The sequence below is a fragment of the Pan troglodytes genome, chromosome 9 (genome assembly GCF_028858775.2).
Source record: "Pan troglodytes isolate AG18354 chromosome 9, NHGRI_mPanTro3-v2.0_pri, whole genome shotgun sequence".
Lineage (NCBI taxonomy): Eukaryota > Metazoa > Chordata > Mammalia > Primates > Hominidae > Pan > Pan troglodytes.
The window spans coordinates 64926975-64938525 of record NC_072407.2 but is presented as its reverse complement, the minus strand read 5'-3'; the positions used below and the strand labels follow the sequence as shown (position 1 = coordinate 64938525).

Below are 11551 nucleotides of genomic sequence, written 5' to 3'. Positions count from 1 at the left end.
CGTCTTTTTTTTTTTTTTTTTTTTTTTTTTTTTGAGACAGAGTGTCGCCAGGCTGGAGTACAGTGTGTGATCCTGGCTCGTTGCAACCTCTGCCTCTTGGGTTCAGGCAGTTCTCCCACCTCAGCCTCCTTAATAGCTGGGATTACAGGCACCTGCCACCATGGCCAGCTTCATTTTTGTATTTTTAGTAGAGAGGGGGTTTCGCCATGTTAGCCATGCTGATCTTGAACTCCTGACCTCAGGTGATCTGCCCGCCTTGGCCTCCCAAAGTGCTGGGATTACAGGCGTGAGGCACCATGCCTGGCCATGGGCCTTACATTTTCATTTGGCTTCAGCATAAGCATCCTTTTTGGGTTTTTTTTTTTTTTTGAGATGGAGTCTCACTGTTGCCCAGGCTGGAGTGCAATGGTGTGATCTCGGCTCACTACAACCTCTGCCTCCCAGGTTCAAGCGATTCTCTTGCCTCAGCCTCCCAAGTAGCTAGGACTACAGGCACCTGCCACCACGTCTGGCTGATTTTTGTATCTTTAGTAGAGATGGGGTTTCACCATATTGTCTCGAACTCCTGGCCTCAAGTGATCCACCTGCCTCGGCCTTCCAAAGTGCTGGGATTACATGGATGAGCCACTGTTCCCAGCCAGCATGAGCATCCTTGATTCAGCAAAATGAGCAAGTGCAAGCCTTCCTTGGGTTGCTAGATATTTTCGTAGAAGAGCCCAGCAAGATCATCACATTTTAGTAGGCCTAGTTAGTAAGTGGTGATCAGAGCCAATGGAGTCCCTCTTGGATAGAAATAGCCATAAGGTCAGATAGCTGTTTCTCAAACTAAACTTTTGGAGGATGTGGGGGGTTGAGGAGACATAGTTTCGCTCTATTGCTCAGGCTGGAGTGCTGGGAGTGCTGTGGTATGATCCTGGCTTATTGCAGCCTTGACCTCCCAGGCTTCTAAAGTTCTGGGATTACAGGCATCGATCACTGTGCCCAACCTAGAGGCTTCTGCTTGTAGCTAACAGCACTTTTGTTTTTGTTTTTGTTTTTGAGACGGAGTCTCCCTCAGTTGCCCAGGCTGGAGTGCAGTGGTGCGATCTCGGCTCTCGGCAAGCTCTGCCTCCCGGGTTCACGCCATTTTCCTGCCTCAGCCTCCTGAGTAGCTGGGACTGCAGGCGCCCGCCACTACACCCTGCTAATTTTTTTGTGTTTTTAGTAGAGACGGGGTTTCACCGTGTTAGCCAGGATGGTCTCGATCTCCTGACCTCGTGATCCGCCTGTCTCGGCCTCCCAAAGTGCTGGGATTACAGGCGTGAGCCACCGCCCCCAGCTGCTAACAGCACTTTTTAAAGTTTCCCATTGTTTTAGTGACAGGAAGTATACTGTTCCCCCTTCCCCTCATTTTGTAGACTGACCACAAGTCAGAGATTATTTTACCAGAAACTTTTTTTGGGGGGTTATTTTTTTTTTTGAGACGGTCTCACCCAGTCACCCAAGCTGGAGTGCAGTGGCATGATCACGGCTCACCACAGCCTCAGCCTCCCATGTCAGCCTCCCAAGTAGCTGGGACTGTAGGCCTGCGCCATCACACTCAGCTAGTTTTTGTGTTTTTTTTGTAGAGACGGGGTTTTGCCTTGTTGCCCAGTATGATCTGAAACTCCTGGGCTTCTAAAGTGCTAGGATTACAGGCATGAGCCACTGGGCCGGGCCCTTTTTTTTTTTTTTAAAGGAAAAATGACTGAGAAGGATGGCTTGTGCTTGTGAGGAGGAAGGGGATGCATTCATGGAATTCCCCAGCTCAGGAACTATTTCCAATCAATTTCCTGGTAGTTAAAACACTTCCTTGGCACCCCTGTTGTCATCTGTTGAAGAAATGTGGGCCAGAGGACACACTAGAGATGCTGGAATCGGGTGTCCAGAAAGGACACAAAACTGCCCTGTGGCAATGACACAATTTTTGTCAACTTTGGTTTCTTATCTATCTCAAAGTATTATAGTGAGGATTCCAGGAGAGACACCCAGAGGATCATGTGGTGGGCCTTAGATTTCATTCGTGTAATGAGTATTGAGCAACAGCTATTGGGTGGCGTGACTGACTGGATGGATGAATAAGGTGAAGATCTGGGCGCCAGGACTGGCTTTCTCAGGCAATTCCGTGATGAGGGGGCGGGTCTCGAGGTAGGTACCACGTGCACCTACTCGAGATTCTGCACCTACCCGGGGTTTTGACTGCCGGCCACGCGAGTTTGGCACGCCGGATGTGACGTCACCACCCGGTGGTTCCCGGAACCTGGCGGTGGGACCGGAAATCAAGTCTACAAGGCGGGGGGGTGCACAGATGACCGGAAGCGTGCCCTGGCGGCGCTGCCAGCCCCAGCTGGGAGCTGGTAGGGGAGTGCGAGGAAGGCGGGACGCAGGGCGGAGCCGCTGCAGGGGCGGGGCCTGCGGACAGGAGCCGGGGTTTGGGGCGGGAACCCCTCGTCCCCTGCTGACCCCGCCTGCTCGGGCGCGGGCGGCGGCGCGGCCATGAAGCTGAAGCTGAAGAACGTGTTTCTCGCCTACTTCCTGGTGTCGATCGCCGGCCTCCTCTACGCGCTGGTACAGCTCGGTGAGCGGGGCGGGGCGGGGGTGCGGCGGGCTGGCCCGAGGGCGCCCGCCGCCGTGCATCCCGCCCTGGGGATGAACCCCCGGCAAACACCATTCATCCGCTCGGCCCTCCGGACAGCTCTGCGGCCTCAGGCGCACTGCCCTCTATAGAACGCACCGCGGCTACCCGCCGCACCTCGGATGAAATCCAGACTCCTTCCCAGAGCCTGCAAGGCCCCGCATGATCCTGCTGCCGTCCGCCTCTCCCAACCCCATTTCCACCCCTCTCCCTCGCTCTGCTGCAGCCAGACTGGCTTGCTGACAGTTTCTCGAAAACCCCACGCTCATTACTCTCTCAAGCACTTAACTTGTTCCCTCTGCTTGGGGTGCTTTGCTTCCAGCGTTTCCCGGGCTGCCTCTTTCTCATCCTTCAGGTCTTAGCTCAAATGTCACCTCCTCAGAGAGGCCTTCCCTGACCACCATAGTTAAAGTTACCATTCTTAATTCCATTCCCTTTTATTCTCTATCCGGATTATTTTCTTCATGGCCCCATCACAGTTTGTAATAATGTTATTAATTTGTTTCTTTGCTTAGTGTCTGCTTCCTCCACTAAACAGAAAGCTCGATGAGGGCAGGGACTGTGTCTGTTTTGTTCCCTGCTGTATCCCCAGCACCTAAGGCAGTGCCTCCTAGGAAGAGTATTCAATAAATATTTATCCTACGATGGAATCAATGAATTTAACAATGAGTCTTTGGTCACCTAGCCAAGGGAATGGATCGAACCCTGCCCCTTATGCAAAGATTTAGAGACAGTGCCACTGCGTTATCCTCAGGTATTTGAAAGACCGTCCAAAAGGGGTTCCATAGTGTAATGGTTAGTTGGCACCTTGGACTCTGAAAAGACTGTCCTGTTTAAGGACATGAGCTTGTTAGAAGCCCAGAAGGCAAAATTAGGACCAGCAGGTAGAAAAGATGGAATCAGCTCAATATCCAACATAAAATTGTAACAATGGAATTTATTAAAGTTGGAGAGGGTCTGCTGCTTGAGGCAGTGAGTTTCCCACACGAGAGGTATAGAAAAGGCTACTAGGGAAGTCATAAGGGGATACCTGCATTGGTTAGGAATTAATGAGACGATTACGGCCCTTTGGGATGCTGAACATTCTGCGGTTCTCTGTCCCCACCTTCTTTCCCCATTAATGCTTCCTGGGACCAGGCCAGCCATGTGACTGCCTTCCTCCCCTGCGGGCAGCAGCCGAGCAGCTACGGCAGAAGGATCTGAGGATTTCCCAGCTGCAAGCGGAACTCCGACGGCCACCCCCTGCCCCTGCCCAGCCCCCTGAACCCGAGGCCCTGCCTACTATCTATGTTGTTACCCCCACCTATGCCAGGTATGGGCTCTGGTGCACTCAAGAGGTCTGCGTTGTCCAAGAAGTTGGAGTTGATGATGAGGAGTTTGGGGAGGCACTGGGCTAGGAGTTGTTCCTCAAACTAGGGCATGCCAAAGACAGGATAAATGAACCACATTTATACTCAAATATTTGTGGGAAAATAGTTCTTTTTCAGGCTGGGTGTGGTGGCTCATGCCTGTAATCCCAGCACTTTGGGAGGCCGAGGCGGGTGGATCACCTGAGGTCGGGAGTTCGAGACCAGCCTGGCCAACATGGCAAAACCCCGTCTCTACTAAAAATACAAAATTAGCCAGGCGTGGTGGCGCATGCCTATAATCCCAGCTACTGGGGAGGCTGAGGCAGGAGAATCCCTTGAACCTGAGAGGCGGAGGTTGCAGTGAGCTGAGAGTGCGCTATTGCACTCCAGCCTGGGCAACAAGAGTGAAACTCCATCTCAAAAACAAAACAAAACAAAAGAAAAAAGAAAAAAAAATAGTTCTTTTTCTAGAAGGAAAATACAAAATTTCTACCAAATTATAAGATAGAACAATAACATTTCAAAGAAATTTTGAGCTTGGCAGTGAATTAACTCTCTCTCCTTAGGGACCGTTTGGCAAGAAAGTTAAAACCCCCTGATTAAAGTTGAAAGGGCTTGTCTGGGCGCAGTGGCTCACGCCTGTAATCCCAGCACTTTGGGAGCCCGAGGCTGGCGGATCGCCTGAGCTCAGGAGTTTGAGACCAGCCTGGGCAACATGGTGAAACTCTCGTCTCTGCAAAAAAAAAAAAAAAAAAAAAAAAAATACAAAAGTTAGCTAGGCGTGATGGTGCATGCCTGTAATCTCAGCTACTCTGGAGGCTGAGGTGGGAAGATTGCTTGATCCTGGGCGGCGGAGGTTGCAGTGAGTGGAGATCATGCAGCCTGGGCGACAGAGCCCATTTCAAAAAAAAAAAAGTTGAAAGTGCTTGGCCTGATAGTCATACTAGGGTCCAGAAATAGTTATACCAGCTGTTACTTACAGTGTGTTTACTCTCTAGCAGGCACTGTATTTAGTGATTTACATTTGCTTTTGTTTTAAATCAAATGTAATTGGTTTTACTAATAAAACCAATTGGGGAATGTGGTTTCGGATCTGTAGCCATAAGGGTGTTAATACATCTTCTGGGAATCAGATGGCTGTCCCATTCACGCATAGGAAGCTCTAGACCCCACCTGCGACATGCACACATACATGCACACACAACCAGCCCTGGGACAGGCAGGTAGATCTGAAGGATAAAGAAGCACAGAAGAGGCCAAGCCCCACGTTCCACATTCCTGGTTTGTTCCTTTTTTTTTTTTCTTCCCCCCGCCTCCCCGCAACACCGAGATGGAGTCTTGCTCTGTTGCCCAGGCTGGAGTGCAGTGGTGTGATCTTGGCTCACTGCAACCTCCACCTCCCGGGTTCAAGCGATTCTCCTGCCTCAGCCTCCCGAGTAGCTGGGATTACAGGCGTGCACCACCATGCCAGGCTAATTTTTTTTTTTTTTTTTCGAGATGGAGTCTCACTCTGTCGCCCAGGCTGGAGTGCAATGGCACGATCTCGGCTCACTGCAACCTCCACCTCCCGGATTGAAGCAATTCTCCTGCCTCAGCCCCCCGAGTAGCTGGGGTTACAAGCATGCACCACCACACCCGGCTAATTTTTTGTATCTTTAGTAGAGATGGGGTTTCACCATGTTGGCCAGGCTGGTCTGGAACTCCTGACTTCGTGTTCCGCCTGCTTCGGCCTCTCAAAGTGCTGGGATTACAGGCGTGAGCCACCATGCCTGGCCAGTAATTTTTTGTATTTTACTTTTGTATTTTTTTTTTTTTTTTTTGAGATGGAGTCTTGCTCTGTCATCTAGGCTGGAGTGCAATGGCGTGATCTTGGCTCACTGCAAGCTCTGCCTCCCGGGTTCACGCCATTCTCCTGCCTCAGCCTCCCAAGTAGCTGGGACTACAGGTGCCCACCACCACACCCAGCTAATTTTTTATATTTTTAGTAGAGATGGGGTTTCACCGTGTTAGCCAGGATGGTCTCGATCTCCTGACCTCATGATCCACCTGCCTCGGCTTCCCAAAGTGCTGGGATTACAGGTGTGAGCCACCATCCCCAGCTCTTATTTAATCTTTAAAACAACATTGTTATAAAGTACTGTTATTCCCATTTTACAGTTGAGGAAACTGAGGCTTAGGGAGATTGAGCCATTTTCCCAAATTGTCTCACATAATAAGTTACAAAACTGGATTTCAAACCCAGATCTACCTGATCCCAAAGCCTGTGCCCTTAATTTGTTTTTTTTTTTTTTTTTTTGAGACAGAGTTTCGCTCTTGTCGCTCGGGCTGGAGCGCAGTGGCACAATCTCGGCTCACTGCAACCTCCGCCTCCCGGGTTCAAGCGATTCTTCTGCCTCAGCCACCCGAGTAGCTAGGATTACAGGTGACTGCCACCATGCCTGGGTAATTTTTTGTATTTTTAATAGAGACGGGGTTTCGCCATGTTGGGCAGGCTGGTCTCGAACTCCTAACCTCAGGTGATCCGCCCACCTCGGCCTCCTAAAGTGCTGGGATTATAGGCGTGAGCCAACATGCCTGGCCTTTTTTTTTTTTTTTTTGAGATGGAGTTTTGCTGTTATCACTGAGGCTGGAGTGAAATGGTGCGATCTCAGCTCACTCCAACCTCCTCCTTCCAGGTTCAAGCGATTCTCCTGCCTCAGCCTCCCAAGTAGCTGAGATTACAGGCATGTGCCACTACACCCAGCAAATTTTTGTATTTTTTTAGTAGAGATGGGGTTTCACCATATTGGCCAGGCTGGTCTGGAACTCCAGACCTCAGGTAATTCACCTGCCTCAGCCTCCCAAAGTGTTATTATAGGTGTGAGCCACCATGCCTGGCCCTGTGCCCTTAATTTATAGTTTCCCACAGCCTGAGCTCTGGAGTTGAGGTGGGTGATGGACATGGACCGGAAGAACAGGGCAGGTGAGTGTTAGCATGAAGTTGACAGGCAAGAAAGAGGGAGTTTAGGCATTGGTTGGGAAGGGCCACAGGAGACGCAGGCAGTGGCCCAGGAGAAGCTGTCTGCCCTGGCTGGAGCGGGCAAATGGTGCCTGCCCCTTTTCCTTGTGCTGCATCTCTCCCCTGCAGGCTGGTACAGAAGGCAGAGCTGGTACGACTGTCCCAGACACTGAGCCTGGTGCCCCGGCTGCATTGGCTGCTGGTGGAGGATGCTGAGGGTCCCACCCCGCTGGTCTCAGGGCTGCTGGCTGCCTCTGGCCTCCTCTTCACACACTTAGTGGTCCTCACGCCCAAAGCCCAGCGGCTTCGGGAGGGCGAGCCTGGCTGGGTTCATCCCCGTGGTGTCGAGCAGCGGAACAAGGCCCTGGACTGGCTCCGGGGCAGAGGGGGTGCTGTGGGTGGGGAGAAGGACCCACCACCACCAGGGACCCAAGGAGTCGTCTACTTTGCTGACGATGACAACACCTACAGCCGGGAGCTGTTTGAGGAGGTGAGCACCAGGATGGGGATGGGCAAGAGACCAGGTGCGGCCAGCTTCATTCGTTACCTTGGTTAGCAGTGTTGCCGTTGGCTGCTGGGTGAGGGGCTGGAAGCAGTGGGGCAGAGTGAGCCAGGTGGCTCTTTCTGCTGCTCCCTTCCCCGGACCACCCCTCTGTTTCTTCTCTCCCGACCTCCGTTAGATGCGCTGGACCCGTGGTGTCTCAGTGTGGCCTGTGGGGCTGGTGGGCGGCCTGCGATTCGAGGGCCCTCAGGTACAGGATGGCCGGGTAGTGGGCTTCCACACAGCATGGGAGCCCAACAGGCCCTTTCCTGTGGATATGGCTGGATTTGCTGTGGCCCTGCCCTTGCTGTTAGATAAGCCCAATGCCCAATTTGATTCCACCGCTCCCCGGGGCCACCTGGAGAGCAGTCTTCTGAGCCACCTTGTGGATCCCAAGGACCTGGAGCCACGGGCTGCCAACTGCACTCGGGTAAGGGAATGGAGATGGGCATAGAAACCTGGCTCTGGGATGGACAGGTGATGGGGGAGGTACAGTGAGACCCTGGGAATGGGTGGTTTAACCAGGAGGGACTCTCCAGATCTCTGATCAGCCTTGCTGACTCTACTGAAGGGGAAGCTGGGAACTAGCGGGGGAAAGTGGTCTCCTGCCACTCTGCCCCGAGTTCTGGGAACCCATGTGGCACAGAGAGGATGAAGGAATAAGGCCCTGTTTGTTGTTTTTTTTTTTTTTTGAGACAGAGTCTCACTGTGTCACCCAGGCTGGAGTGCAGTAGCGCAATCTTGGCTTACTGCAAGCTCCGCCTCCCGGGTTCACACCATTCTCCTGCCTCAGCCTCCCAAGTAGCTGGGACTACAGGCGCCCGCCACCACGCCCGGCTAATTTTTTTGTGTTTTTGGTAGTGACGGGGTTTCACGGTGTTAGCCAGGATGGTCTCAATCTCCTGACCTCGTGATCTGCCTTCCTCGGCCTCCCAAAGTGTTGGGGTTAAAGGCGTGAGCCACGTGCCCGGCCAAGGCCTGGTTTTAGAGGCACTAAGTCTTCCTCCACCCTGCCCTTTACACTTTGAAGCCTATACTGTATATGTCGATAGGGTTAGAGAATCCATTCCAGGCTCGGGGACCCAGAGGCCTGGCTGCAGCTGGGCCTGGCTCTCACTGCATCCCTCCTGGCACAGGTACTGGTGTGGCATACACGGACAGAGAAGCCCAAGATGAAGCAGGAGGAGCAGCTGCAGCGGCAGGGCCGGGGCTCAGACCCAGCAATTGAGGTGTGATGGCGGCCCCACCCCAACTACCACCTCTTTTCAGGCACAGACCTTGTGGGACTGGGCCCCAGGCCTGCCCAGGATGTGGTTTTCCAAGTCCTGACCCTTGGAGCCAGAAGTGGCCCCTCTGCCCCTCCAGGCCCAGGGCATGGTCCTGCTGCTTCATCCCTCCCCTAGCCTGCCGTGTGGCACTGCCCACAGGCTGGGGACAAGCAGCCCTTGTATTGAGTCAGGTTGGCCCTGTCTAGGGTGGAACAGAAGGACAGATGGACCCAGGAGGGAGGGCAGCTGAGTAACTGGGTAACTTATTGGGGCTGGGCATGCACTGGGGGGCTGGAGGAGCTGGGCTGGACCCTCCCCACCTGAGCATGCTGACCCCCTTCCTACCTCCAGAATAAAGAATCTCAACCTGGAGGGGCCTCTTGTTTTCCTTTGCTTCTTACATTGGGTTCTTGCTTTCTGATCCTTACAGATGTGGGCTCCTGTTGCTGCACAGGTCGAGCCAGGGTCCAAACTTTGGAGTCCTGGCTGCTCCATCAGACAGAAATCAGTTCTCCCAGGCCCCCATCCCCTTGACAAGAAAAAGCAATTGCTTCCATCCAAAAACTTTATTGAGTCTATATCAGAATCAGCCTCCAGGCCTTCTCATGTCACTTTCCCATCACTCTGTTCTTTGCTGTTCCCTGGTGGTTCTGACTACAAGGGCTAGGCCCTAGGACATCTGGTTTTCTTTCTTACCCCAGTCCAGCTCGCTGACTATCCTCAGGCCCTCTAATCCTACGATCCCCCCAACCTGGAGCCTTGGTAAGGAGTTGTGAGGTTTTCAGACTTGTCCATCCCTCCCTCTTCCTCACCCCAAGCTCCAGGCCTCTAGGCCTCAGATAGATCCTCCTTGGGAGGTGCTTCTGCTGGTGGGGCCTCCTCAGGTGCTGGCCTGCAGGCAACCCCTCCCTGTAGCCATGCTGTTTTCAGCATATCTTTCAGCCCACTGGGAAAGAGATAGCCCTGGGTCTCTCCTCCCGCATCAATGACCCCTCCAAGCCCCTCCAGTGCTGTTTGCAGGTACCTCAGGCCAAGGAGCACCAGAGCCTGTGGGGGAAGCAAGGGGAAAGAGTCAGGGAGAGTCAGCGGTTCCAAGAGGCCCAGGGTTGGAGGCAGGGAGGAGTCCCGGGTGGAAGGAGGTGTCAGATGCTTTGCTGACTCACCTGCAGTAGGAAGGTGACAGCCAGCATGCTACCCAGTGTGCCTGCCAAGTCCTGCAAGTGCTCCAGCAGCACCTCATGGCACCCTTGGGTCCAGAGGTTTTGGTTGGGTTGTCGGGGATCGAACAGGGGGTGGGCGTAGGAGTCTGAAAGACGGTTTTGCAGGCAAGGCCGGGGTGAGTGGGGGTTGCAACAGGAGAAAGGGACCCCATCAGTCAGGTATAGGCCTTCTACATTGCTCTGGATCCGGCTGCAAAGGGAGGGACAGAGGGGTTAGGATGTCTGGAGATAGAGGCCTGGGGGAGGGACTGAAGGGCACAGGTGTTCAGAAGGGAAAAAGAATAGTAAAACATTTACTGACTGCTGTACTATGTGCCAGCCAAGCATAATTCACATCTTCACAACAACTCTATCAGATAAGTACTATTATTTCCATTTTACAGGTGAAGGAATGGGCCCAGGGTGGTTTGGTAACATGCCCTGGGTTTCACAGCTAATAAATGGCAGAGCTGTAACCAGTCTCTCAGCCACTGTGTTCTACTTATTGCCCCTCTGAGCGAGGTGGGGATTCAAGGCAGCAGGAGGGAGCCTGTCCAGGGAGGAGGAGGAGGAGGAAGGGAGACGCAAATCACTCACTCAGCCACATCCCGGTCACCGGGGTCCAGGTAACGGCTGCTGACCCACTGGACCCCAAACCAATCCTTGTACCCGTGGCGCCCGCAGCAGTGGTACCTCAGTTGCAGCTCATCCACCAGCCTTTTGGCCTGACAGTGCCCAGGCACCTCTGTGTCCTTGTAGTGAGCCAAGGCAGTCACCAGGCCCTCCTCCAGCGCCTCATCCAGACTCCCAGGCAAAGCCAGGGCTAGCCCGAGGGCGACGACCAGGAGCCCCCCCCCACCAGCCGTGCCAGCCACCAGCAGCGGGCCCAGGACCCCTCGCCAGGGAGGGTATAGAGCTGCATTCAGACTTGCCCGGCTGGCTCCTACACCCACTAGTCCTGTGCCCAGAGCCACCGCGCCCGCTGCCAGGGCAGCCTGGGGCAGGACAGGGAACTGACAGGAGGGAGCCAGGAAGGTGCCAAGGTGCCTTAGCTGGACCAGGAGGTGCCCACTACAGAGGAGGATGACGCCACCAGCCAGCGCCAGCAGCCAGGAGAGGAGCCAGAGCCCTTGTGCCAGGCGGATGCGGGGCTGCAGGGGCAGCACCAGGGGCAACACCGGCGCCATCTCCCATCTCTGCCCGAGGGAGTGCAGAGGTGTCAGGGATGGAAGCTGGCTGGGGCAGGATGCTGAGTCAGCCCGGCCCGGCTTGAGCTGGGCTAATGCCACCCTGACCCCAATACCCTGAGCATCCTCCCATCCTCGACCCCAATACCCTGAGCATCCTCCCATCCTCAGCCCTAATAACCCGCCGCCCTGTCAGCCCCAATACAAGATGCCTTGGCCTTGCCCCTTAGGAGAAACTCCGCCCCTAGGCCGAGGGCCCGTTTTGTGACCCCGCCCCTGCCCCTCGCGGAAGTGGTGGGGTTGGTCCGCTCAACCCTGAGGGGTTAGGGGCTGGGGGGCGGAGATCTCGGGGCGGG

General features: G+C 54.1%; 2 protein-coding genes across 7 annotated transcripts; one reads left to right on the top strand and one right to left on the bottom strand.

Moving 5' to 3' along the window:
• Positions 1–2281: 2281 nt before the first annotated feature.
• B3GAT3 (beta-1,3-glucuronyltransferase 3) lies at positions 2282–10484 on the top strand. 6 transcript variants are annotated; one of them, XM_016919915.4, is made up of 7 exons: positions 2396–2596; positions 3339–3407; positions 3791–3965; positions 7130–7490; positions 7681–7971; positions 8678–8770; positions 9240–10484. In XM_016919915.4, the coding sequence occupies exons 1-7, from the start codon at positions 2515–2517 to the stop codon at positions 9474–9476; spliced, it is 1308 nt and encodes a 435-aa protein (XP_016775404.1). In that variant the 5' UTR covers positions 2396–2514; the 3' UTR covers positions 9477–10484. The 6 variants fall into 6 exon arrangements, with proteins under 6 accessions (XP_009458738.2, XP_063638677.1, XP_009458736.1 ...); XM_009460463.5 differs by lacking the exon at positions 9240–10484 and having other exon boundaries at positions 2282–2596; positions 8678–9181; XM_063782607.1 differs by lacking the exon at positions 9240–10484 and having other exon boundaries at positions 2329–2586; positions 8678–9181.
• On the bottom strand, positions 9361–11511 carry ROM1 (retinal outer segment membrane protein 1). The gene is made up of 3 exons (XM_016946494.3): positions 10606–11511; positions 9973–10219; positions 9361–9856 (listed from the first exon to the last, which is right to left on the bottom strand). The coding sequence occupies exons 1-3, from the start codon at positions 11358–11360 to the stop codon at positions 9638–9640; spliced, it is 1221 nt and encodes a 406-aa protein (XP_016801983.1). The 5' UTR covers positions 11361–11511; the 3' UTR covers positions 9361–9637.
• Positions 11512–11551: the final 40 nt, after the last annotated feature.

Coding starts and splice junctions, on each gene's coding strand:
- ROM1 (XM_016946494.3), bottom strand. CDS start 11,360: ATGGGAGGATGCTCAGGGTATTGGGGTCGAGGATGGGAGGATGCTCAG. Junction 10,220..10,605: donor GGTGACCGGGATGTGGCTGA/GTGAGTGATTTG, acceptor CTCCCTTTGCAG/CCGGATCCAGAGCAATGTAG. Junction 9,857..9,972: donor CTGTCACCTTCCTACTGCAG/GTGAGTCAGCAA, acceptor CTTCCCCCACAG/GCTCTGGTGCTCCTTGGCCT.
- B3GAT3 (XM_016919915.4), top strand. CDS start 2,515: ATGAAGCTGAAGCTGAAGAACGTGTTTCTCGCCTACTTCCTGGTGTCG. Junction 3,966..7,129: donor GTTACCCCCACCTATGCCAG/GTATGGGCTCTG, acceptor TCTCCCCTGCAG/GCTGGTACAGAAGGCAGAGC. Junction 7,491..7,680: donor GCCGGGAGCTGTTTGAGGAG/GTGAGCACCAGG, acceptor GACCTCCGTTAG/ATGCGCTGGACCCGTGGTGT.